Source organism: Ctenopharyngodon idella, chromosome 12 (genome assembly GCF_019924925.1).
Source record: "Ctenopharyngodon idella isolate HZGC_01 chromosome 12, HZGC01, whole genome shotgun sequence".
Taxonomy (NCBI): Eukaryota; Metazoa; Chordata; class Actinopteri; order Cypriniformes; family Xenocyprididae; genus Ctenopharyngodon; species Ctenopharyngodon idella.
In genome coordinates this window covers 12,370,947-12,397,754 of record NC_067231.1, presented here as the reverse complement: position 1 = coordinate 12,397,754, position 26,808 = coordinate 12,370,947, and the positions used below count along the sequence as shown (strand labels likewise).

Here is a 26,808-nt window from a genome sequence, read left to right as displayed (position 1 = left end):
GAGTAGGCAGACTTTTGTGGCTGTTCGAACACATTCGACCACATGAGTGTCTACACGAAAGAAATGCGTTGAATGCGTTTTCGACTACCTCTGGAAGTGGTCGAAAGTGGACAAGCTCAAAATGTTCTGTATTTAGCGTCATCCACTTGTGATCCGATCAATGAAAACGCATCATGTAGATAATATACAAATATCAATTAAACTTTTATGTGTAGAGGTCAGTGATTTATTATGTTCTTTACTTAACCAACTGTGCCAAAGTACATCATTGGACTAATGACGTTCACACTTTAAAGAATATATAAAATCTTATGTTTTACTTTAACTAAAGTTACAATAAATTGTTAGATCAGGTTTATGCCTGTAAAATATTTACTAGTGATTTATAAACCTTATTATTGTTGGGACCTTTGACACCAAACTTTTGATAAGAACATGAACAAAGGCTGCTGATGCTCAGTGACATTATACCTGTTACACGAATTAATGGTATATCTTTACTTCTATTGAAAAAAAATAATAATTGTATTATCTCCCTGTGATATTATAATGCCAAACTGTGCCAAAATTCTAGATACAGAATATTGTGAATACACACAAAATAAGTACATAAAAACACTTCCTGCAAAAATTATCACTACTCAAATAACACCAAGGGACAGTTTGTCACAAATGGTAGGTCAATCATAGTCATAAAAGATAAAGTCACATGATCAGGTTTGTAATTAAGTGTTTTATTAATCTAGAACACCCAACGCACTTTGCCCCTCTTCTGACATATGTGCTCTAGTATCAGATTGGTCCAGCTGAGTCACTGAGACATCTGAATGAGACTTTTTTTAATTCTGACATAGAGGACTGGTACCAGCAACATTTTCTGAATGACTGTATTACCTGTTTTTGAAACACCTGCTGCTGTCCATGTCGTATGCATAGAAAAGACCCTTGTTTCTAGTTTACTAGGTTATAGTGTGAAAAAGCTGAAAAACCCATTAAATAGCTGTTAAAACTGTAACAGACGATTTCATATTCATTATTTAACATTTATACTACTTATGAGAGCTGAATCAGAGAGGCATTATTTTAATGTAGTAACACATTAAATCTAGCTGCTGACTAAACCATTGGCTTAAACAGTCTGCCATGTAATGAAAGACTAAAAACATAATGAAATAGAGTATTGTTAAGTTTGATAGTTCAAAGCATCATAACAGTGAAGCCTGACTTACTGGGAACTTAAATTGTCCTGTTGCCAAGTCACTGAGTCCATTTACCTGAAGTCCAACCCATTCTTTACTGTTGGCAAATAAAGAACAAATAAAAAACAGCCATTATGCACCTGGTCTGTTTTGATTGAGATACATAGATGACCTCAGACTGTAATATTTACATTTGATAGCGTCAGAGGAAATGAGGAAATGTACACACACAAAAAAAGAAAAATAATATTAATCAAAACAAAACAACTGATTTGGTTAAATTATGTCCAATCAGGAAACAATCTGTTTCTCCACAACATGAAACCTCCTTGTACAAGCTCATAAAACAAAGCCCTTTGTACTGTAATTTATGCTTGATATCTTTTTTCCCACCAGGGAATACAATCATGAAAATATGAATAAAGTTTAATTTTTCTGTAAGGTATACCAGCATGGACCTCTGTCCATTATATACCAATAGTGTCAGAACAGATCAATTTATATACTTTTGATATAAATGGCAAGTAAATTCACACACTCCCATCAATTTTTATGGTCCCCAGTAAAGCCTTGCCCAGAAGAACTGATGTTTATTTAACATGAGTATTCATCACATTTGGCAACATTCAATAACGGGAAATGGTTCTTCCTTGTCAGATATATAAAAAAAAAAAAAAAAAAGTAAATCATTTGTTTTGGTCTGATACACACCTTTTTGCTGCAACAAAAGAATTTGAGCCAAGGGGCCTTTATAAAAGACCTATTTTGCTGCCACCTGGTGGTACAGAACAGATAAAGATTCAATAAATAACCATATGGTAAGGATGTTAAACAGTCTAACATGGTTTGTTGCATTTCCTCTGTTGACAGATACAGACAAAAACGTATTGTTCTATATGGTGAAAATTTTGGAAAACTCAAATATTTATATTTTTACGCAACTGTATGTAAATTGCCATCAAAATTAAATTGAGTAAATGGTGTATATGAATTAAGAATAAATTGTGTTTTAATAAAATTCAAGTATGACCTTTTAAAACAAAAGAACGAAAGTTTCAAACAATTCAGTTTGGCAAATTGAAAAGCAACTACATTTTATACTTAGGCATACTTCAATCTAATTCAGATGATTTTTAAAAAATATTTTAGCCAAGAAAATTTAATTGAGTGCACCCTCCATAGCACTTCTAACAATTTTTGCTTCCAATTATCATCATCTTATTGTTATCCTCGTTTTTTACCTTTGAGATTTTCTTTAATTTGGCCATGACTAGAAAAAAATAGCAAATTAATATACATTAATATCCACCATAGCACAAAGATCTTTTTAAATGGCCTCATCTTTACACACCTTTTTTCTTTCTCCCTGTGACCTACCCATCTATAACCCAATTTAAAAAAATAATAAAATAATAAAAATTAAATATTACATTTTACATTGATTTTTTCCCCCACATATTCTCACATTACCAAGAGCTGAGAAAACAATCATTGTTATTTCCTGTCTTGACATCAGCTGCCCTATATCTCATTAACCTTATCTGGACAAATGTTAAAATGGGGTTTGTTTTATAACAAAACGTTTTTATTGGCTTACCTAATCATTTATAAAGTCATCTGACATGTACAGCCCTGTGACAAATGAGACTGAAGTCGGGGACATATATGCTACAAACATTTGGTGCAATAGTGATCAGAAGAAAGCCATAAAAACAACTTCATATCATGCATATCAGAAACAAAAAGAAAACAAAAACATTTTTAGTGTTTTTGTACATTATTGTAAACAAAGTCTCTCTAGAAACCATATCAAAACACATAGCAAGTAACAAAAACAAGGGGGAAACGAGACATTTCATGAAATTCTAGGGATTATTCTACAATGAAACACTGCTTGGCATCACCGCTTAACAGAAAAGAAATAAAATAGTACATTTGTATTCCAAGAAATCAACTTTAACTGTAAACACAGGTGGCATTAAATGATTATACAATAAGTTGACGCATACTACAATATTTCCACTACATGAAACATGTCCCTGGTTTCTCATTTTTACAATGATATGAGGTATATTAAGGTCAATCCTATTCTTCACGCCACTCTTTTCCTTATTTTTTTCATTTCATTCTATAAAAGCATGGAACGAGTTTGGAGTGCAGCATTCAGACTTTGTTCTTGATACCATCACACTGATGGCATTTCTCTGGGACAGGTTTAAGTAAAAGGCAGGGGAAAAAAACGGCAAGACCACCGAAAGGCCTCACGCGGGACATAGGCTTGCTGCATGGGCCAAAAACCAGGAAGACAAAGCAGCCCACCACTCTTACCAAGGACATGAAAAATTGCATTGGGAAGAAAACACCTCGTCTCAACATGAAGTCTTTTCCTAATTCACTGCTCATTTAAAAACAAACACCACAGGTTTAGGTCCTTCCAATTCATTGGGTTCTTCTCCCTCCAACCATTTAAAAAGGAAGCTTGCAATTTTGTCAGGCATTAAATTCAAAACCACACTATAAGAGGTAGAACTCCAAATGTTGCTGCTCAGCCCAAGTCAAATAGTCATGATACCTGAACACCTTCAGCACAAAAAAATGCCTCGAAGTAGCCCACAACTATTAAAAAAAAAAAAAAAAAAGTGGCATTCACGTCCAATAACAGTGTTTTCAATTAAAGGAACAAAATATCACCTATAACCCCAATGAATATTCAAAAATGCCCTTTGTTATGGCAAATCTGCCGTTCCCTCCCCTACTTTTAAAAATCACAGCTTTCTTCATCAAAAATAATAGTTTTATGTGTCCTGAATCTGAATTCTTGCTTTCAGTGGTTTATAAAAGTGCTTATTTGATTCCTTGAGAGATCAAAGTGATGTCAGCTGACAAAGAGTAAAGTTTAAAGAAGGGGATAAGAATTACTGCTCACCCTGAGACAATAGTTATGCAAGTTCCATGTAGCTACAAATAAATATCTACATACGCTAGAATGTTTGTATCTGCCTACCAGTATGTTTTTTGTGTTTTTAAACATGGCCCTTAGGGATGAAAGTGTTTTCACATTGATATCAGAAGTACCATAAACTTTACAAATGCACAAGAAGTGGAAAGAGCCACCAGTGTCATTCCACTGAACACGCAGTTTCCCGATTGACTGTCTTTTTCTTCAAGGAATTTCAAAAACAAAAAGCTTCACTGTCATTTCAAACGTACACCTGTAAAAAAAAAAGGGGCGCTAGTGCACCTCGTTTAAAAAAAAGTTACTGCTTTTTCCTGAGTAATACTTTAGATCATTGTAACAGACAATACATTTTTTTTGCCATTGAATACTGGGCCACTCCCTGACATCTGTTATTACTGTAAAATCATCTTCCATTATTAACTTAATCTTACAATTAGACTATGATTGCTAAGACATACAAGGTTTCTGAAAGAAGTCCTTCGCTAGCCTCTAATATCGCTGGAAATATTCAAATCTAGCCTTACATCCACTACGCTAATAAAACAAAATGACTAAAACACATAAAAAAAATTTTTTTTTTAAAAAGTGAAAAATTGCATCTGAGGTCTTGTAGACCTTCCCTGGTAACGTCTTCTATTGACATTTAATGGCAGTGTAATAATTAAAGTTTTACTCAGCGAGGAGAGGGACGCATTAGAGACAGTCCTCATCCCACATAACAGGGTCAGGTGAGCTCCCTTAACCTTTACCTGTAGCTTTGGCTTGTGGGGGTTTTGGATCCTGAGCTAGCCGGCTCGTTGACATCTGCTAAGAGACTAGTATACCCTGAGAATTCAGATACGGGAGTCCGCTGTATCCTGTGGTCGACCTCTGTGATGCCCACTCGTGGGTCGCTGCCGTAACCTAGCGGGGTTCGTCGACCAGACTTGAACTGAGAGCCGAAGGCTTGGGCGAAGTTCTCTATCTGGTAGGTGGAACGCATGTCCACTTCCTTAGACGACTCCAGGGCAGCAAGGTCAGGATAGACAGAGCCATTAGATGAGCCACCACCGGTGCCGTTCCCGTTGTTGCTGCCATTGACAGAAGAGCTGCCGTTCTTGGTCTGCTGGTCTTTCTGGCTGCCATTGGTCAGCTCCTGAGTTGCGAGAGCGTACGGTGGCGAGTGCTGCTTCTCCAGCTGGTCAGTGAGCTCTTGAGATGGAGTAAGCTGCTGGTGCGGAGCTGGCTCCAGACTGCTGAGATGAAAGGACTGCTGGGAGGATGGTGAGGCATGGGAGGGTGACGGAGAACCTACCAGCATTCCATAATGGGACTTGCTTAAGGAAGTTGAAGAGGAAGGTGCAAGAGGGGAGGAAATGGGCTGTCCAAATCCGCAATCTAGTGGTGAGGTGGTGTAGATGTTCTTTTCTGGGAAGAGTGTGCTAACAGGGCTGCTGCTGGACGACAGGAGGCTTGGGAAGGGTCCAGACGGGCCCAAAATGAAACTGCTGCTATGGCTGGTTCTCTCCAAGGTCTGGAGCAAGAACTTGGAGTACTCGTTCATCACCCCACTCTTGTCTCCAGAGCCAGGAGATACCTCATCCTGGCCCAGTTCAGAGGTGGCAGAGGCGGGCTGCAGTTCCACATGGTGAGAGTCTTGCAGATCAAAAGTCACATCGTGGTGAGAGCCATCGGATTTGTGGCTGTAATGGTCCAACAGGCTCTGCAGCACCTCATCTGGGATCCCTGATTTGTCATGCTTGTCAACGCTTACCAAAGGCGAGGTGTCAAGCAAGGCTAGTGTAGGTTCTCCTATGCCACCTTGGATGACCGTCGGCTGCGGAAGGTGGACAGAGCTAAAGTCAGCTGCAGCGCTGCTGTTAGCAGCATGCAGGTACCGTCTTTTTTTCAAAAACTGCATGGCATCGTCGTAGTTGCTGCTGGTACCTCCTTGTTTGGGGCCACCAGAGGTTTGAAGGAGGCTGAGACCATCCATACTTCCAGCTCCAGACATGTCCATAGATCCTTGCTTCTGCGTCAGCAGCTTCTGCTCATGGTTGGCCTCCTCCATAGAAACCGGACCCTTGTCCATTCCCTTGTGGCCACCTTTCTTAAAGACAAGCTTGGGTGTGCGTCCATGCTGGTTGTCCATGCTTGTCTCAGCCAGAGCCCCTGAAGAAGATGCCCCTGATCCACTGGGGATGTCCAAGGTGTAGTCCTGTGGGCCGAGTCCTCGTGCCATTTGCACTCCTCCTCCCGCAGCTGCTCCTTTCTTCCTTCGCCGCTCTCCTCCGTCATTGCCACTTTTGGACTTGCCCCTCTTGCGTGGTGGGGCGCTGGTGTTTCCCTGAGTGAGTAGGTAGCTGCCTTGTCCCATATCCTCATCTCCAAGGTCCAGCATCCCTGGGTCCAGACCTTTCTTTATGGCTTCTCCACAGGTTCTCTTGTGCTTCAGTAATCGATCCGTCCGTGAGAAATACTGAGGCAAGAAAGAAAGAAAGGTTTCCTGATGCTCATTATTTTGTCTAGATCAATGAATTTATTAAAAAAGTACATTAAAAATGCAATTCATATGTAAAATGACTTAAATACATATCTTCTATGATGAGTATGTTAATTGCCCATAAACAAAGAACGTTCTTAAGAACTTCCGCAATAACATAAGCCAGCTGGAACACTTCCAGTGATATGTCACTTGTTGGTGTGTGGTATCTTCAATGTCCTGAGGTAGCTTTAACAGCATCAGTAGTGTAATACTTAATTTATAATCAGAATATAGTCACTTTTCACTTTTCAAAATTAACGCCTGTTTCACACTGCAAGCTTTAGCGGCGTGTGAACGTAACTACATCGTCACTGCAGCTGCAGAGACGCGCGAGTATTCACACTGGAAGCGTTTGTACAGCGTCACAGCAGCAGCTCGAAGCTACATATACAGTGAGCATTTCTTTACAAAGACAACTATAAATTTGTTTTTTATAAAGTTGGTCATTATAAACTTGATAGTCTTGAAAGTTTGTTAACATGGGCAGGTGTACAACATTTGCATATAAACGTAAAAAAAATAAATAAAAGCCTCGTGTCATCCATTGCTGCACACGAATGAGGTAAGCTTTGTGTTTTACATCATCTGCTGCCTACACGTTTACAAGACAGCAAACTCGGCGAAAAAAGTCAGCAAACTCGGGTTTGATTTGGGTATGCTGCAGCCTATATATATGTCTGTGTAATAACTAAAATGTTTATACATCATATTTTCTGGCTAGTTTACTTTAGTTTTTTTATAATACACCATACTTTTACCCAACCTGAATAATTAAAATGTGTAAATCTTCTATAAATATTTTTGATTCTTAATTTTCTTTTCTGTCATACTCAAATTCTTGTTAAAACACATTAGACATGCTTATTCTGAGCATTTTGAACACTGTGTGAAATTATATTTATTTTGTCCATCAAAAGTGTGCTTTCACTTTAATTGAGCGTCAGCAGTGCAGCAAAAATAGACTCGGCGCCGAAACCCCCGCTTCACTGCTGCTCATGCGTCGCTCCTGCTGGCGGTGTGAATGCATCCGTTGGTTAACATGCACGCCGGAAAATATATGCGCTGCTCACGCGCCACTAAAAGTGCGCCGCTTGAAGTGTGAAACCGGCGTAAGACGACATAAAATGACAACAGTGTTCCTCCTCAGCAAATTTCAATTCGACCATCAGTTTTCACACTTTTGCTTGAGAAAAAGCATCAACACACTGTAAATTAAAGATTTATTGTGCACTTAAGTTAGATTCATTGAATAAAATGTGAGTTCACAAGTGTGCCAAATTCAGTGAGCTTGCACTGCACTGACAGCTTCTGTGATTATAAAAGGAGAGCGCAGTGCTTGCTTTGTGTAATTCATTCACAAGAAAAAGTTATTGTTTTTCATGAGATTTTGTGAGTACTTCATACTTCACCTTGACAAAATGTATTTTTAAACCTAGTATTTTATAATGTTTAATATATATTCAAAAGCAAAAGAGAAAAACTACTACAGGAAATGGCTAATATATGGGTAAATAAATGTTCCTCTGCCGCCATCATCTGGCTATAACGGTAATTAATGTGCTGGAAAAATGTTGTGTATGAGTGTCTAATTACAGACACCGCATTACTTATTCAAACGTTCCCATTAGCTTTGTCTTTATAGCAATAAACTGGTTTATTGGCAAATTAGGCAAGTGTGATAATTGCATTAAAATATAAATACAACATTAAAAAGTCAACCATTGATGGCTGTGTGTATGTATAGCGAGTACAGAATGACAGCCAACAGTTCACTGGAAATGCGCAAGCTGGCTTAACCAAAACCAAGAAGTAACCGTGCATATGGTCAATTCACAGTTCTGAATTAAAATTCAAATCTGAATTTTCAGAACTGACTTGCAATTCTTGAAAATAAAACATTAAGTAGTTTGACAATCTTATAATTATTTCTTATAAACAAAGGGAAAAATAAACCATTTCACTGCTTATTACTATTTAAAAACCTTTTGTCCACCAAATTAAATTCATGTAGTCCAACTAATATGCAGGAGAAAAAATTTTTTGTAAGAGATAAACTATAAAATAACGATTAGGATTATTACACACTCATATGCGTGTATGAGTGATTAAACTTTTAACCTAAGAGCAGTTGTGGCCATTTGTAACATGAATGTGCGAGGCTTCCCAGTGTCATCCACTTCCAGTTGTTTTAGCTGTACAAAAACAGTGTGTTATGCTGCTTGATGTACCTATATTTACCTATAGTGGCTAATGAATTGGATTCTTGAACATTCACAAAAAAATAGCTTACTTCTGCATTGAAATTGTATTGTGGACACTCTTATTTGTCATTGAGTAAAAAAAGCATTTCTGTTATGTCTTACCTGTAAGCAGGTGTCACATTTATATGGCTTTTCTCCACTGTGTGTCCTTTTGTGTCTCTCCATATGGTATTTCTGAATAAAGCGCATGTTGCACTGGTCACAGCTGAATGGTTTCTCCCCTGTTGAGCAAGAAAAAAAAAAATCTCAGCACCATCGTAATATTTGCTTATGACAAGTATAAGACAAATGTAAACAGACTCACCGCTGTGGATTTTTTCATGGCGTTGCAGCAGATACTTCTGTATGAAGCTCATATTACATTGACTGCACCTAAAAGGCCTCTCACCTGTACCAAAAAAAAAAAAAAAAAAAAAAAAAAACAATTTCTCCACATTAATGTTGTTCACCAAACCATCCCATGAATGCTTCTTGAGTCTGAATCTGAAAAGGGTAGTGCAATTGGCAGAAAAAGCTGCTCACCTGTGTGAATGAGCACATGTCTGCGCAGATGATAGGAACTACGGAAGGCTGCATTGCAGTGCTCGCATATGTGCGGTTTAGAGTTGGGAGAGAGGGGCCCAGAATCCCCATCCAGCATGAGTGACTAAAAACAGCAAGTAGACAAAAAGAAATTAAAACTTCTCCATCTATTAAAATCTAATAAATCTAATAAAATAAAACTTATATATTTTTTTTTTTTCAGCCTTTTGTTATACATTCAATACATATGTTTTTGTTATACATTATACATACATTCATTCACATATTATTACAATTTAAAATTATGGTTTTCTATTTTAATATACTTTAAAATATAATTTATTTCTGTTATGCAAAGCTGAACTGTCAGCATCATTACTCCAGTCTTCAATGTCACATGATCCTTCAGAAATCATTGTAATATGCTGATTTATTATCAATGTTGGAAACAGTTGTGCTGATTAATATTATTTTATAACCGGTGAAACTTATTCAGGATTCTTTGATGAATAAAAAGTTAACACATAGCATTTATTTAAAATAGAAATCTTTTGTAACAATATACACTACCGTTCAAAAGCCATTTTCTTTCTTTTTTTTTTGGAAAGAAATTAATACTTTTATTCAGCACAGATGTGTTAAATTGATAAAAAGTGATAGTAATTTTTTTATTGTTAGAAAAGATTTATATTTTGAATAAATGCTGTTCTTTTTAACCTTTTATTCATCAATGTATCCTGAAAAAAGTATCACAGGTTCCAAAAAAATATTAAGCAACAACTGTTTTCAACATTGATAATAACTGAGTATCAAATCAGCATATTAGAATTATTTCTGAAGGATCATGTAACATTGAAGACTGGAGTAATGATGCTGAAAATTCAGCTTTGATCACAGAAATAAATTATATTTTAAAGTACATTAAAATAGAAAACCATAATTTTAAATTGTAATAATATTTCACAATATTATTGTTTTTTCTGTATTTATTATGAAATAAATGCAGCCGCAATGAGCATAAGAGACTTTGTTCAAAAACATTAAAAATAGTAATGTTTCCAAACTTTTGACTGGTAGTGTATCTTGATACTTATTAATTTGTTCTGAAATATTCATCTACCACCTTTTTAATGACATTTAAATCACAGACACTATTTAATTAAAACTTTTTTTTTTTTTTTAGCACTGGTCGTTCACACCTCAGATTTGAAAGACTCAAAAAAAAAAATGTGGAAAAGTGGGAGTGTAGAGGGTGGGAAGAGGGAAGACAACAACCAATAAAATACAGACCTGCAACACACTCATTATACAGACAAATTTATATTAAAATAAGAGTGGAGGAAAAAAAAAAAAAAAACAACAACAACAACAACAACAAAACAACAAAAACAAGTTGGGGGCACATTGATGCATTTAAAAAAATATATAGCCCTATGACAAACTCACAAAAGTCTTATCATTAGAGACTACTAAACTATCTTGAACAAATCAAATGTTTTGAAAAATTATTCTTAGAAATATCAAAAAATTAGCATTATAGTAGAGCTATTGGTCTGAAAATTAAGGAAGAACATTTAAAAGGTCTAATAATATTTGTATTACCTTTAAGAGCACTGCAATCTCTGAATAAATGACATTATTTTTACACAGAAAGAATAAAGGCATAGTTACGTTTTTGTCCATTCTTCTTTGAATTTCAGTCTACATCATTGTCTTCTGTGTATCAGAATAATTCATCGTGTCATCGCGTTCATGATTAGATGTATAGCTGTACCAGTGTCCTTATTTGCACATATATAATTCATTTAAAGAAGACATGATTAAAAATGTGTGTGTACACGATGCTGATTCATGTTTGGTGAAGTCACTAGAGTATATGAAATATGTAATATCTTAAACACACTGGCTCCAGTCCGGAAATACACGCGCTGCATGTGTGGTTACATATTAAATATTATTAGACATATTTTCTATGTGTTAACTCCACCTCCAATTCATGGGGAAAATGCAAACAACACTTTTGTGTTACTGTACTGAGGAAACATACACTTACTACACGTGTTCAAACACAAAGCTGAACAGACAGAGGTGAACTAACAGCACTGAAAATGGCTTTTGTGAGTTTGTGACATTTTAATTTTTTGCTGTATTGCAATCTCATGAATAACTGCTCATGATTGGATTAAGAGTTCATTTTCATGAATAATGCAGAGAAAAGCTCAGAAACTGATGATATACACAATCTCCAGCCACGGCACCCAATCACCACTCCAAATAAACGCATATACGTGACTTTCATGACGTTGGTCCACTTTGCTTTTTAAACCAGAAGAATGAAATGGCCCCCCAAAAAACAAACAAATAACCACTTTTCACTTAAACATAATGAATGCTATTGTAGTTTTAATTGATGTGTATCCTGTTCATATCGGTTAACATCTCAAAATGTGTTTTAGGGTTTCATGACCCTTTAAATAGCACAGTGACTGATAAAAAGGCATACCTTTGCTGAGTCCCCTTGTTTCCTTCTGGTTTTGCCCTCTGGTCCTTCTCCATTTGCTCTTCTCCCTCTTCTAGGCCCAGATTCTTTAGGGTCTTTCCCCAGTCTTCCAGAGAACTGCTAATGAAGCACAGAAAAACAACTTAAAATAAAACCAAAAAGACAGTATAGTACAGTACAGAGTGCACCATGTATTGATAACTCCTCGTTTATCATCTAGACTTACATTGCTAAGGCTTAGGTCATGCAAAAGCATATTCTGGTGGTTGCCAAGCGACATGTCCAGCATATCAGTGCTTTTTCCTCCTGCTGTTCCGGTTCCCGTTGCATACATTGGGAGGCGGTAGTCCAATTCGCTGAGCTTCTCCTGTTTGATACCCATACTGTGGAGAAAGCCACCACCATGGTCAGGAGAGTCACGCTCCTTCTTTAGGATCATCTCCTGGGGCAGATCCGCCATGGAGGTTTGTGAAGTCAGGCGCGTGAAGCTGGTCACTGGAGGTAAATGGCTGAACATGATCATGCTGGGAGGGAAGTTTGGGTCCATGCCTCCGTTCCGCAAAAACTCATTGCCTAGCTTGTCCTGGATAATACTCATGCTTGGGTCTTCCACAGGCCAAAGTTCATTGATGAAATATGCTATGAAGACAAGAAAATACGAGATTGCTTATGACATTAAATCTAGTAGTTTAATGCATGAGTACTACTGAGCAGTAAATTAGTTATTTACATAAAAAAAACATTCTCTTATGAATAGTCAAAGTAAGTGTATTAATATTATAAAATGCAATGCTTCATTTTCCTAATTATTCCTGGTCCATAAATACAATTGATTTCAGTTACTACACAGGCTGATGATTCAGGGAATTGTGCACATTGGGTGTATGACATACTGTCATGTGATTAGGCTATGCCAACTGTAATTATAATGCAGTTTTTATGACAAAGCTAAATCAGTAAATGTATCTGCTGCTGCATTAGTTTACTATGTAAAATGCAATGTGTTTATACCACCAAGACTATCAGATTTCTTTAAAATCAAGGTCATAATTTCTGTGTAGGTCACTGACAAATAAAAACCTCTTAAAGGTCAGAAAGACTCCAGACAGATGAAAGCTGAAAAAAACAAACAAACAATTATATCAGGAACTTATATCAGAACTATTACAGTATCGCTTAAAAACATAAAACAATATCTTAGCAAGTGTTTTCATTGCATTTAATGTCTTTGCTAAATTGACAGGCATATTTATAATATGCATGATCTAAATGGGAAAAGATGGTATATTTTTATAATTAGTCTAGTCAAGGCTGTCTAAAATATAACAATAAGGAAATTATGGCGATTACTCAGTGTTGAGATCATTTCAACCAAATTCGGGTCAAAGAAAAGAAATTAAAAAATATATATATTGTTTTAGTTTTGATTAATGGGTAAAAAGCACAAGTTCAAGGAAATAAATATAAACAACCCTTGTGAAGATCCAAATCAGTCCTTTTTGACGATCGGTTAGCTAACCTTAGCATCATAAGATTAGACATACTTGCTTAAAAAGGACGACTATGAAACTGTTTTCGGAAACACATTGAAAATTGTTTCAATATATGCTTAAAACACCCTTAATATAAGATTTACCATCTTTTTAGAAAATAAAACACGGTGCAAACTCCGAGTCTGTGGTTGCCGCAGCATTGTTCTCTATTGTGATCAGCTAACGTTAATGGATAGCTGCTTAATCTTATTGATATGGCCCCGTCTGTTAATACATATAATTTGACAAGGTTTAAGGAATTTTAGGTGAATTGATACTTTAATTTTACATCGTTTATAAGTTTACTTTCTACTTTTCGGAGCTAAACTGAGTAAAGTGTAATCCTTTTTTATCAAATCCAGCTAATCTAGTCGTTCATCACAATTACCAAACACATCTCGGTCTAAATGACTCCATTAGCAGCTAACGGCTAACTAACGAGAACGAGCGAGACATGAGAACCACACATCACAAGATTTTAAACAAACTCGTGTGTGTCCATATACCTATCCACAAAATACATACGAAAGATAAAGTTAAAAAAAAACAAACCAAACTGAGAAGTGTTTTATTGAACTAAATGATGAACGGGCTAGCCAGCAATAGCATGCAGATGAAAGAGCTACTGCTAACAGCCCATCTCCACACCGCACGCGACGCGTTGCAACGCTACCATTATAACAAACGAAGCCCGATACACTGAGATTCGCGTGTACAGTTTCTTCTGCAGCGTTGTAATTTTGTCGCCTCTCAAGTTTTGCCTTGTACATGAGTGTGATATATCGTTACCATTCATCCATTCGTCACCATCACTAATTATAGCCCACACACAGTAACACAATCCGCCGAGAATATGCGGCGATAAATACGATGTAAATAGCACGCCGAGACTGGTATAAATGTACGCCTGCAAAGGTAGATCGATTTTTTTTTTTACTAAAAGCGCTTCTAATCGCCACAGTCTCTTGCAGCAGAAACAATGATGCTCGGCGCTTAAATGCATCTCTCGCTTGAGCGGCTGTGATTTCATTCGGAGCTTTCATCCGTGCGCAATCCCTCATCTTTACAACCTCGGGCAGAAATAAATGGTACAAACGCAGTCCCACTTACTTGTACATGGCCACGGCCGACTCGCAGTGTTCAAAGTAATCCCGGCGCTCGATTCTTTGAGTTATTTCACAGCCAAAATATTGTTCTCTTGCAGCTGTTGGCCTCTTCCATGTTGTGTCGACGCTGGGAATTATGGGTTGAGCGGACGGGTCGTGAGAGGAGACAGACGGATACAGGCAGGACTAGTCAAGCAGGGGGCCACTATGCAAATGAAGATTGTGCCTGAGCATCTGCGACTTTGTCCTGAGTGTGAATTAGTTCTTTACATAATTGCTGGCACATAATATTAGCCTGCCTATTCCTCAAATCAGGGTATGTATATGTTTATGTTACTCTATCTATCTATCTATCTATCTGTGATATTGTTATCCTTCAGACTCAGTCTTTCAGTGGTCAACTAATTTTAGTAATTAATTTTGCAATCGAACTGGTTTAGATAGATAAATTAATGTAATCATGCCATTTGTTCAGTTAAATATGTGCAGGGGCATCTATTGTTCAGATTTTAATAAGAGTATAAGGGACAAAATGTCATTTAGGCCAAATCATGCAGCAATTTTGTATGAACTAATTGGATTTTAAAATAAATACTTAGAATTATAGACGTTTGTTTTGTTGAATATGTTTAATCAATAGGTCAGATTTCATTGATGCCCATCATTGTGGGTGTTGTCAAACTTTGGTAAAACAGCCTTTGCTTTATCGGGTATTTTACAAACATATTTTTCTCTTAAAATATTATTTTTCTGGAATGATGGCTAATTGTAAACCAACAGAATGCTGACACAAATGTAGGCTACCTAATTGTTCCTAATTTTACTGTTGTAAAAAACATATTGAAAAGATAATAAATAAATAAAAATCCTTAATCAAAACTTAAATTGTACAAAACCCTAAACCTAAATGATCTTTATTATTTTAGATTTATTTTATAAATGTATTTTATTTTATATTTAATAAATTACTTCATATATTTAAAAAAGTTTCTTCATATGCAGTTTATGCACCATCAGGTACCTCCAAAATATGCCTAATTAAAAATATTTACCCGATTTCGCCTTTGTTCTTTTGGATAGCTATATTTAAATTGAATGTTTTGAGAAAAAGAATTAATTTAGAAGTAGGCTACATGATATCTAGTCATAGGACTATTTTTTTTTTTTTTTAAATATATCAGCTCAGAAAACAATGTGTTGTCTAAATCATTTTAATAAATGAATAAATGAATAAAATCATCATGTCTTTCAAAAGTACAAAAAAAAAAATCCTCACATTTTTCCCCTGTATATTGTATTGTATTTTGTCATCGTTTACCTCCTATGTGATCATTGTTAACTAGTACTACATGATCCTTATGTGTTTTTCTTTTTCTTTCTTTCATGCAAGTGAGATTTGATTTTGATAAACATAAACGAGTGTGTCCTGTTCTTAGCCAATATTAGATGACCTAGAGCGGATGTTATGATCAATATGTTCTCAGCAGATGGCACTGTAATGCTATAGTATTTCACAGCAGACAAACGCGCTCGAGAGATACGACCCCTTTCTCCTACTACTGCTGCTCAGTGATTTGAACACACACACACGCACAAACGCCCAACCTTTGCCTCCCTCTCTCAGCGTATAGGCAGAAGAAGCGCGCGTCAGTTCAGATTCAGTGCCGCAGTTTATCTCCACTACACATCTCCAATCTGAGAGAAGTTGCGTAAAAGACACGGGAGCACTTGCTCTGTTTTTGCTACTTTTTGTGCATCCACACATCTTAATAACTTGAGGATAACAGTTAAATAATCTTTATTGAAAGGCTGAAAGTGAAGTTGTCGATCTATGGAGCGATACGGCGAACGTGTGGAAACTTAAGGCACCCTTCTAGCGTGTTTAATCTGACTATTGTGGCTGGAGCATCATGTCTGCGATCAGACGAAAATTCGGCGAAGATTATCAAGTGGTGAACACCAACCGGACCACGTCCTTTTCTGCCCCGGCCAAAAGAAAGCGCCAGCGGTTCGTGGAGAAAAACGGGCGCTGCAACGTCCAGCACGGTAACCTTGGCGGGGAGACCAGCAGGTATATTTCCGACCTCTTCACCACGCTCGTGGATCTAAAGTGGCGCTGGAACCTGCTCATTTTCCTCTTAACGTACACGGTCGCGTGGCTCATCATGGCATCTATGTGGTGGATCATCGCGTACATCCGTGGGGACCTTGGTCACGGCCACGACGAATCGTACACGCCGTGCGTCGCCAACGTTTACAACTTTCCCTCCGCTTTTCTGTTCTTCATCGAGACTGAGGCGACTATAGGCTACGGGTACCGATATATAACAGAGAAGTGCCCGGAGGGCATCATACTTTTCCTGTTCCAGTCGCTGCTGGGCTCGATCGTGGACGCGTTTCTCATCGGCTGTATGTTCATTAAAATGTCTCAGCCCAAGAAACGCGCAGAGACGCTCATGTTTAGCCAGGACGCAGTCATCTCACAACGGGACGGGAAGCTCTGTCTCATGTTTAGGGTCGGGAATCTCAGGAATAGCCACATGGTGTCGGCGCAGATCAGGTGCAAGCTCATCAAGGTAGCGCTTTCTGTGGCAAATAACATTGTAATATCAATAGAGCCCATGTGGATGGTGTTATGTGTGTATTTGCGCACAGGTTTTAAGTCGCATCTCGAAACACTGCTGTAGAGAAAATATCCTGCATAAAATTGTTTTACTGGTTCTGGTGAATGTATAGTTAACTAGTCCTATATTGAAAGGAATATTGGATGTTTTGATGCTTCACGTGACAAATGGGGAGGGGAGCTCGCATTGATTTTAAGCAAAGCTCACCATACTGTAAATTTGGCCACTGCATGTTTGCACCCCTAATGTAATGCAATCCGATCTCAGCAGTCTCTGATTTGCATATAAATCTTGTTTGCTCTCAGAACAAAGAGCATGACGTGTCACGTGCATAAATAAATTGGACACATTCCCATTCTGATTTTATGGATTCCCGTGAGAAGCCTTGCGGTAAGAGTATGCTTCTCGGACACAAAGTACATTTCATTCTGCTCTATGTGAACTGTCAGTTAGCTATTAGATAGCCTACTGGGTTTTAACGTGTAGATTTTTATATCTTTGAAATGTGGCCTAAAATGTTACAGTAACACATTGTAAGGTCCAAGGTCACATTGCGTGAACACTGAAAGGGCAAAGATGTTCTTATGCTGTTTAAACACACACACACACACACACACACACACACACACACACACACACACACACACACACATCCTTAATTAATTTACACTAAAATTAGATTTATTTTTTACCTTATTGGCAAATTTTGTTCAAAATCATGTCTTGTTTTAACACAAATTTGCTTTTACTGGAAAACAAAACAAAAATTCTGATTAAATATTCTTTCACTAGTGCTTCCTCAGTGAGAATGATATAAGAGGGAGTGAACATATGGGGAAAGGGCAAATAAAATATGAGCTCATGGAATTGTAATAAGAGACTGGAAGGCATGGGACTGATCAGAACAGAAAGGAATAAAAGCGTAGAGGGGGGCTGAAGGGGTGGGAGGCTGTGTTCTGAAAGAAGAAGAGCATGATTGACACATGGCTCTTTCCACACCACAGCAGGCGCAATGCAGTGAGCACAGGATGACGGATGGTTGACTTTATAAGCTCCTTCCTCCCTTCTGTTCTGCCCTTTGTCCATTACTGTCCTATACAGAATGCTAGAAAAATAAAACAGCAGCCCATCTATTGCTCTCAGAACGGCCTGCAGTGTAAGCATTCTGTCCCGCCTCTAAATTTACAGTCTCTTTTGCTTTCTTTTACTGTTTACTATGGCTAATGTCAGAGAAGATGAACTAGATGGGCTGTCTTAAGAGCGACTCAAAAAGATAATGATGAACATTATGGAAATTAAACTGTTTTCAAACAGTCATTGAAATTTGCCACTGAAAGTTCTTCCTAAGGTCAAAGAAGTTCATTTGAGGTGCATGCAACACAGTCTCTTGCACTCATCTGTCTAAACTGGCAACTTCATGCTGTGCCCCGTGAGCTTTGACATGTTTCTTTCTACAGATATTTTTGAAGGAAAATCCTGTGAACTTTTGTACGTGAAGACGATGGTGAAATCAAACTGCATCCCTAGAGTTTCGAGGTTAGAATGGCAGGGCTTTCTATAGCATCTCACTTAGGCAGAGGGATTTGACAGGAGTGATTAAATATCACCAGGGACTTCATTCTGGGGACAAGCTGTGAGGAATGAAGGGAATATTAGTCTCATAGCTCCTTACCCCTAAACCTCAGTTTCTTCTGAACGCCAGGGAGCTGTCTTACCTCCCCTCACAGCCAAGCTTTGAAAAAAGGCATGTTAAAAGTGTCTTGTCGTAGCCTTTGATTTTCTTTTTTCTTTTTTTTCTTTCTTTTTTTTTTTGCTGTTTGAACTTTTTTTCTGTTTCTTCAAAATTTGACAAGTGTATTTGATTTTAGTAGCTCTAGTCTTGGCTATGAGCATATGTGTGATATTCTTCTAAAGTTAAAACCTTAGGAATAAACCCTTTCATCTTTTTTTGGACAGAATATCTGTCACAATAATGAGATTTTTTTGAATGCTTAAAATTGAATTTGCAAGCAAAAAAGAAAAAGACACAATGATGACATTCTGATGTGTGTTTTTGGTTTGCACACATATGTGGGAAGTGCAATCCACACTTAGGCCCTGTTTAACTAAATACAGGTGCAAACAGGGCCTAAAATGTTTTGAGCTTGTCCACTTTCAACTACTTCCAGAGGTAGTCGAAAACACATTCAACCGGATTGCTTTTGCAGTGTAAATGCTCATGTGGTCGAATGTGTTCGAACAGCCACAAAAGACAGCCTACTGACCTAATGCATAAACATTATGGGAAGCGCGCTAGCCAGATGGGATTTAAACTTTGTTGGCTGAAGACCCAAGTTTGGTTTGAAGATGGAAAATGTACCAAGCACAATGTTCTCTCACCATTCCTGATTTCTAACATGCACTTGCAGCGTTCGGTGTGGTCTTTTCAGAGCAGAAACGAAAGCTGATGCTCTCTGTGTGTTTTCTGCCATTTTCATTCATATGTAAATTGCACGAGCTGATTTTGTCCATTAGATCAAAATATCTGAAAAACCCATACATTTACCCACCCATAGACCCTTCCCTTGAAGACATCAGGACAGAAGTGGTTGAAAGTGGACAAAAGAGACGGATTAAAACACCAGGTGTAAACGGGTTTGTGTCTCCCTCGTCTACTTGTGATCCAATCAACCAAAACGCATCTTAATACCAGATGTAAACAGGGCCTTAGTTTCAGCAACAGTCAGGGACTATCCGCAGATATCTCTCCCCTACCTTTATCACACCAGCAGATGACACATCGTGTTCCTCTTTGAAGGTTTTGCACTTGTGTTTAACAATTCCCTTAAAATAAGAACGTGTGTGTGTGTGTGTGTGTGACAGTGGCACTGCATCTATACTTGTGAAAACTCTCACTCTTTTCCTGGGAACACCACCGTGATTGGAGCTCTCAGTCTGTTCACCATCTGTGGCCTTCGGCACAGGCAGCCAACCCCGCTGACTTCACTGCCAATCTCTAATGTTAATGTGGAAACACAAGGCTATGTGTAAAGGTAGATTAACAGACTGTGGTTGCTGACTGAAGATGCCCTTTAAAAGGTTTTGTTATGCATGTAGATATCTGTCCATGTAAGACATAAAGACCAGTGGTATATTTCGTGTAATTTTGCACAGATGACCCAGCTTTGTGCGTGCGTGTGGGTAGTTGACATGTCACACAGCTATCACTGTCATATTACACTTAAACTAAAAATCTTCTAAACAGCACTGCAATATAACACATTCATTTTTAAGACCTCATATTAACTGCATGTACATGGAATATTTGGGCCTTGTTTCACAGACAGGGCTTAGCCTAAACCAGTATTAGGCCTTAGTTCAATTAAGATATTTAAGTAGCTTTTATAAACATACACTAGAAAAAAAAAAAAAAAAACATTACTGGTGTGCCTCTTGAGACAAAACAATGGCACTGACATATTTTAAGTTATGACAGTAAAAGTTGCTTTCAGTTAAAACAGCTCAAACATGCATTTTAGTCTAGGACTAGGCTTAAGCCTTGTCTGTGAAACCAGGGGTTGTAGTTTTAAAAATTATCACACCACCTCAAAAGTGAATAACGACTAAAAAGGTGACCAATTTTCTTCTCAGTTGTTATACAGTCTCAGTAAAGTACACCAGATCACAGTAACAACCTAACAGAGAATCAACCTGCAAAGTTTAGGTGATTGCATCATGCAAACTGTGTTCAGCATTGATTTTTGGGGTGTGTTTGTGCTGTTACCTTTAATGAATCCAGGGATACAACAGAACAGTCAGCATGTGCAAATAAGCATCACTATCAATGGGCACAATTCATTTTTAGTTCACCTCTGAGCACCACAGGCTGGGATCTTTATCTGAAAAGTCCTCTGAGGTGTATGCCAAGATTAAATGTAATAGTACAAATTCTAGTATATGAAAGAGAAATTGTGAATGAGTCGATATCTTACCACTTATCTCACTCTGTGTTTGCTTTAGTCTCGTCAAACCCCTGAGGGAGAGTTTCTACCATTGGATCAGCGGGAATTGGATGTAGGATTTGGAACGGGTGCTGACCAACTCTTTCTTGTCTCACCCCTCACCATATGTCATGAGATCAATTCCAATAGCCCCTTTTTCGACTTGTCTCAGCGCTCCCTCATGAACGAGCAGTTCGAGATTGTAGTCATCCTAGAAGGCATTGTGGAAACTACAGGTTAGTATCATAAATTATCAGAAAAAGAAGTGTTCTGAGAAAGAAATGCATTCTTACTTTCTTTCAACTTGCTATGTTTCCTCGGTAACAAGACCATTTTTTCTTCACTTTGCAAGAGGATGTTGCATATAAGATGGGAATAAAATTATTAATAATACAATAGAAAGGCTTTTTCTTGGTCACCCTACATCCTGGTGGCAAGACATGGTACACCATACATTTTTGCTCTGGGAAACTGCATTCAGGAAAGCATTTTGTAATTTTTTCACCCATTAAAATTATGATTACAATCAAAAGTCTGCTTATTGCTAAATCCAGACAAAGAAAATACCAGATTTTACCAGATTAAAAAAAAAAAAAAAAAAAACACTTTGATGTGTCCTTAAACAATTTCGGGTTAATAGGCATTATCAGTTGAAGATTGTGCATGAAATTGCACTCATTGTGCGACAGTGTACTGGATATCCAGTGTACTGGATTGCAGCCACCATATATATAGTTATCATATGTTATATTTTATATTATGTATTTGTTATATATTATGTTTATTTTTATTGCATTATTAAATAAAAGTAATGCAATGAAACAAATAATAAAATATAAAAAAATAAAAAATAAAAAAAGAGAAAATTTTATTGGATTCTGTCAAGCCATTTGTTTTTAGCATTCTGTCATTAGCAAAGACTTTCAATTTATTTCCATTGCCTCCATGCATTGTAAAAATTACTCCTCTAAAGAATTTTTCCTCTCTTTTTTCCATGAATGAGGTCCATTTTATGTAAAACAACAACAACAACAACAACAAAAAAGCTGAATCAAGCCTTTTTAAACATTGCTTTCATGGTGCCTGCAATGCAGGGTTGCATGACCAATGGCTTGTATTATATTCATCTATTCAGTTTCTGTCTCTTCATTGTAATATGAATTTATGGCTTCCCTTTCAGGCATGACGTGCCAGGCACGAACATCTTACACAGAAGATGAGGTTTTGTGGGGTCACCGCTTCCTACCCGTCATGTCGCTGGAGGAAGGATTCTTCAGGGTGGACTACTCTCAGTTCCATAACACATTTGAGGTTCCCACTCCTCCATACAGTGTGAAGGAGCAGGATGAGAAGTCCTCCTTGCCCTCCCCTGGTCCTGTTCTCTCCCCTACGTTGCTCGATGGTCGTAGTCACAGAGAGCGCATCTTCTCCTTAGATGGAGTTCCTCTCACTGAAGAACCTGGGTCAAAATTACCAAGTAAGCTCCAGCGTATGAGCTCCAAGAATGGAAAAGAGGTCCTCAAAACTGGAAGTGCGCAGCCGACAGAAAAGGCCTCCAGCACAGGTGACCTACCCCTCAGAGTGCAGAGGCTCGGATCCCTGGTGGGTCAGGGGGAGGTGGAAAATCAGCTCCAGCTCAAACCTCTTAAGATGGGTTCAGAGGCCCACACCCAGTCGGCAGGAGAACTGGAGCATCACAGACTGCTTCAAATGCCTGCTTCGGTCCCTGGGCCGAGCCTTAACCCATTGCCTGCCTCTAGTGGCCGACCAGAGGACAACCTCCCACCTAAATTACGCAGAATGAATGCAGACCACTGAATGGGTCTTTATTTCTCACACAGAGATGAACAGTGAGGCTTAGGAGGTAGAGATCATTCTCGAAATCATTTAATACTGAATAATATTTATTTAAAAAGGACTACAGTATACTGTGATTCCTCTTCTCTATGCTTCTGGAAGAGCCACATCCATTTGGTCAACAATCAAACTCATTGCTTTGCCCTCAATAATATGAGTATTGTAGATATTCTGAATTCAATTTGAATTCAAATAAGCTTCAGCAACTTTTAAATAATTAAGCACCTTTATAGTATGAACACAAAATATCACATGTATTTATTTATGCAGTATAAGTTATCAAGAATTTATTTAGAGTATGACTTTAAATGTTTAAGGCTTTTTGTCATTTCTGTCAGCAATATATATACTTACTTTCAAATGCCTATTTATTGCCACCAATGTTAAAAGAAATCTTGGTATGTGAATTATTTACATCCTTCGCTACTGAGGTTAAGAAAGAACTGAAAGAACTTTTTTTTCTTTTTCAAAGGATCGTTTTTCCTCATGTGAGAACTTTTTCAAATATTTCTTAAATTGTTTCATTGGGGGACACAGTGCAAAGATGACAATTATTGTGCAGTTAAATCAACAATTCTGACTATTTTAATAAATTCATTATTCATTACTACAATAACTTCCTGACTGGCATCTACAAGTACGTTAGTTATAGTGTCAAAACAGGCAGACCAAGGCATGAAATATTTAGTGAGTAATTGAACCTTTCAGTCATGGTATTTGCATTAGGTCCCATCTGTGTTTAGGACCAAAGACCTGTGCATCCTCTACAGCTAACACTAATTATCATCTCCTTGGAAACCTTGTGATCTTTACCTCGGGCAGTGGGAGGAAGTCAAAGTAATTCAATTTGCCTCCAAGAAAGAATAACTCTGTACACAGACATGCCATAAACCGCCATTACTCTTAATTAGATGCACAGAGGTTCTCTTAAATTGTTCATTACCCATGCAATTCATTTTTAAGGAAACAGCAGCAGCCAGAGAGGATGTGAAATAACAGTAGCGTGTATCCTGGGGGGTATGCAGCGAGAGCATGCATTTAATCCCCATTAATGCAAACCATAATCAAGAATACAGTACAGAAAAAAACAAGCAGACTAATGCATAGATTTCCTAATTCGTTGCTCTCATAAATCAGTATATCTACTGTATCTGCTGGGAATGGAGATTGGCTAAATGTATTCCAGCATTGGGAAGTCAATCTAATTTACATGATGAAATTTCCATATTTTTTGAAAATTCCTTTTTAATTCAACAAGTCTATTTCATAAACTCAATAACTGTGAGGTCGGGAGTAAATTCTCCAATCACCTGTCCAGGGTCGTGAAGTAGCTTACCAGACAAAGTGCTTTTCCATCATGAAGGACTGCATCTGACCCTCGCTCTGATGGAAAGGTTATTTTCCTCCATTTGACTGGGTGCCAAGAGACTCTGCAGTCAAGACTGAGACGAAACATTGATCGCTGGGTGCCATCACATCACTCTGAACAAATGTTACATCTGAATAATCTCTTCTCTAGAGATGAAGCAGCATAGAAGCATAGAAATGTGCTCAGAATGGAACAGGGAAAACGGGAATCATGATCACAGAAGTCCGATATCCTGAGTCAGGAGAATAGCTTCAACTCAGCAGTTGGTATTGATGGTAAGAGTAAATTTCATTACAGTATCTTTATTACATGCCTTTCAGGGTGAAATAATCTATGCATCTGAATTAAGGTACTTTTATGTACCATATTCAATGAAGGACTCCACTGCGATGATAATGAAGAAGGCTTTTTAAAGGAATAGTTTACCAAAAAAAAATGTAAAAAAAATAATCGAAACTCAGTCATCATGCACTCACCCTCATGTTGCTCCAAACCAGTATGTCTTTCTTTTTATCTGTGGAACAAAAAAGAAGAAATTTTGAGAAATGTCTCAGTGTTTTTTGTCCATAAATTAAAAATGAGTGGGCTTCCAATGTTGTTTGGTTCCTAACATTCTTCAAAATATATATATATTTTTTCCACATAAGAAAGTCATTTTTGGTTTAACTATCCCTTTAAGTATGCAGGTGTGCAATATTAATACATTCCTGAATATACTGCTTCTGCCTACGATGTACTAACAACTACCACAAACAAAACTGAAAAAAAAAAAGAAAGTACAATTTAACCTTCAGGACTTTTATGGTATCTGTAACACTTTCAGACAGCTGACTGAAATCATCATAAATGTTAAGTATTTAGACATCCTTGCATCCTGCATAGCTGGGAAATATGAATATTCAAACAGCTTTTTTCTTAACTCATACTTGAATGTTATGAGGATGAGGTCTTATGAAGTCTAAAATTTAGGCTACGGATTCCACTTTACATACTGTTTAAAACACAACTGTTTATCTTCCCAATAAACCTGGTCCTGAATAGCCCTGTTCTCATTTCTAATGCAGGAACATTGTTTTTCATTGCTGCATAATGTTCACAGTCATGCTCACCATGTGCTCTAGAACACAATTCCAGATGCTCATTAATACATAATGAGCTCATTAAATTCTGTCAAAAAAAAACAGCATGTGAATAAGCAATGATGAGGAGATGTCGTACGGAAAGTGAAAGACACCGTAAGTGGAGAATGTTTACCTGCGCACTCTTTACACCCCTCAAGGCCTAACAGTTGCTCAGTGGAAACTGTCATAAACTCACTTTTTATTGTATTTCAATGCCAACTGCTTAAAGTACAATCCTTTGTTGTTTTCTTTGTGTAAACTGTGTTTAAAATGCATTCTACGATGGTCCTTCAAGGTGGTTTAAAAACCTTCTGTGAAGCGTCTGCAAGTCTATTTCACATCGAGCTCCCTTCTGAAAAGGCAAAAAAAATAACCCTGAGCTGTCGCTGGCATATTGACGCTACAGGCTTGGCCTTTGGCGTTCTAGAGAAAGTGCACGGTCAGCTATGGCCCTGAATCTAAATCAATGAAAACTGCTTTGCTCTGGGTTACAACCCAGTTGTGAGAATTTGCTGCTCTATGAAGAAATCCAGCAAGATTGAAAACACTCCATAAGGCCAGGAGACAGCCTGAGTTCTTTCCATTGTTAATATGTTGATTTAATAAAATACTTTAATCAAGTTTCGGTGCATTTACATGAGGAAGCCATAAGATTCTATACTGAAATTCAATGACAGGTCCCACACTGATGAAAAAAACTAATTAAAGAGAAAACAATTATTAAAACATATGCTTGTTGTCACATGTGCTTCATTAACTCATTTTGAGATTAACAAAGTGAAACCCATTGTTGTTTTTTATAGATGAAAACAAATCTGTCTGACAAATTACTTTTAGCTAGTTATAGGGTAGCTAGTAGTTCACTCCAGTACATGTTTCTCAGGGTTTATTTTTTAAGGTCAATTTCTGTATATACACAATCTTTAACGACTAATTAACATTTCCACTCTAATTGCACAGCAAAACAGATACAGTTCATTAAATGCACACTGACCAATAACGTGACGCATTTTGAATAAAAATGTTTATTAAACAGCCTATTATGGGCTTTTCGGGAATATTAATATTTAAACAGTAAAAATATTTTGAAGAAAAAAAAAGATATAATGATAAAAAAATGAAAAAATAATGAAAAAAAAAAACATAAAACAGCAAAAATATCAAATATAACACAAAAATGTCAAACTGTTTTAGCTAACAAATATTGTAAACTGAATAAATATATTTAAAATTGAAAATGCAAAAATTTCACTC

At 37.3% G+C, this 26,808-nt stretch overlaps 2 protein-coding genes across 8 annotated transcripts; one reads left to right on the top strand and one right to left on the bottom strand.

Annotated features, from left to right (window-relative positions):
* Positions 1 to 713: 713 nt before the first annotated feature.
* On the bottom strand, positions 714 to 14,898 carry znf281b (zinc finger protein 281b). Of its 7 annotated transcripts, none has more exons than XM_051914426.1 (8): positions 14,608 to 14,896; positions 13,036 to 13,081; positions 12,192 to 12,604; positions 11,969 to 12,085; positions 9,466 to 9,589; positions 9,248 to 9,331; positions 9,046 to 9,164; positions 714 to 6,616 (listed from the first exon to the last, which is right to left on the bottom strand). In XM_051914426.1, exons 3-8 carry the CDS (start codon positions 12,561 to 12,563, stop codon positions 4,904 to 4,906), a joined length of 2,529 nt encoding a protein of 842 aa, XP_051770386.1. In that variant the 5' UTR covers positions 12,564 to 12,604; positions 13,036 to 13,081; positions 14,608 to 14,896; the 3' UTR covers positions 714 to 4,903. The 7 variants fall into 7 exon arrangements, with proteins under 7 accessions (XP_051770386.1, XP_051770384.1, XP_051770385.1 ...); XM_051914424.1 differs by having other exon boundaries at positions 13,046 to 13,081; XM_051914425.1 differs by having other exon boundaries at positions 13,036 to 14,896.
* A 981-nt stretch (positions 14,899 to 15,879) lies between these two features.
* On the top strand, positions 15,880 to 25,473 carry kcnj19b (potassium inwardly rectifying channel subfamily J member 19b). The gene is made up of 3 exons (XM_051914428.1): positions 15,880 to 17,179; positions 21,227 to 21,443; positions 22,388 to 25,473. The coding sequence occupies exons 1-3, from the start codon at positions 16,514 to 16,516 to the stop codon at positions 23,023 to 23,025; spliced, it is 1,521 nt and encodes a 506-aa protein (XP_051770388.1). The 5' UTR covers positions 15,880 to 16,513; the 3' UTR covers positions 23,026 to 25,473.
* Positions 25,474 to 26,808: the final 1,335 nt, after the last annotated feature.

Excerpts from the sequence above, each read along its gene's own strand:
- kcnj19b (XM_051914428.1), top strand. The coding sequence starts at position 16,514 with ATGTCTGCGATCAGACGAAAATTCGGCGAAGATTATCAAGTGGTGAAC. Across the intron at positions 17,180-21,226 it reads TCAGGTGCAAGCTCATCAAG|TCTCGTCAAACCCCTGAGGG; the intron begins GTAGCGCTTTCT and ends TGTTTGCTTTAG. Across the intron at positions 21,444-22,387 it reads AGGCATTGTGGAAACTACAG|GCATGACGTGCCAGGCACGA; the intron begins GTTAGTATCATA and ends CTTCCCTTTCAG.
- znf281b (XM_051914421.1), bottom strand. The coding sequence starts at position 12,563 with ATGAGTATTATCCAGGACAAGCTAGGCAATGAGTTTTTGCGGAACGGA. Across the intron at positions 9,332-9,465 it reads ACATGTGCTCATTCACACAG|GTGAGAGGCCTTTTAGGTGC; the intron begins GTGAGCAGCTTT and ends TTTTTGGTACAG. Across the intron at positions 9,165-9,247 it reads CCATGAAAAAATCCACAGCG|GGGAGAAACCATTCAGCTGT; the intron begins GTGAGTCTGTTT and ends CTTGCTCAACAG.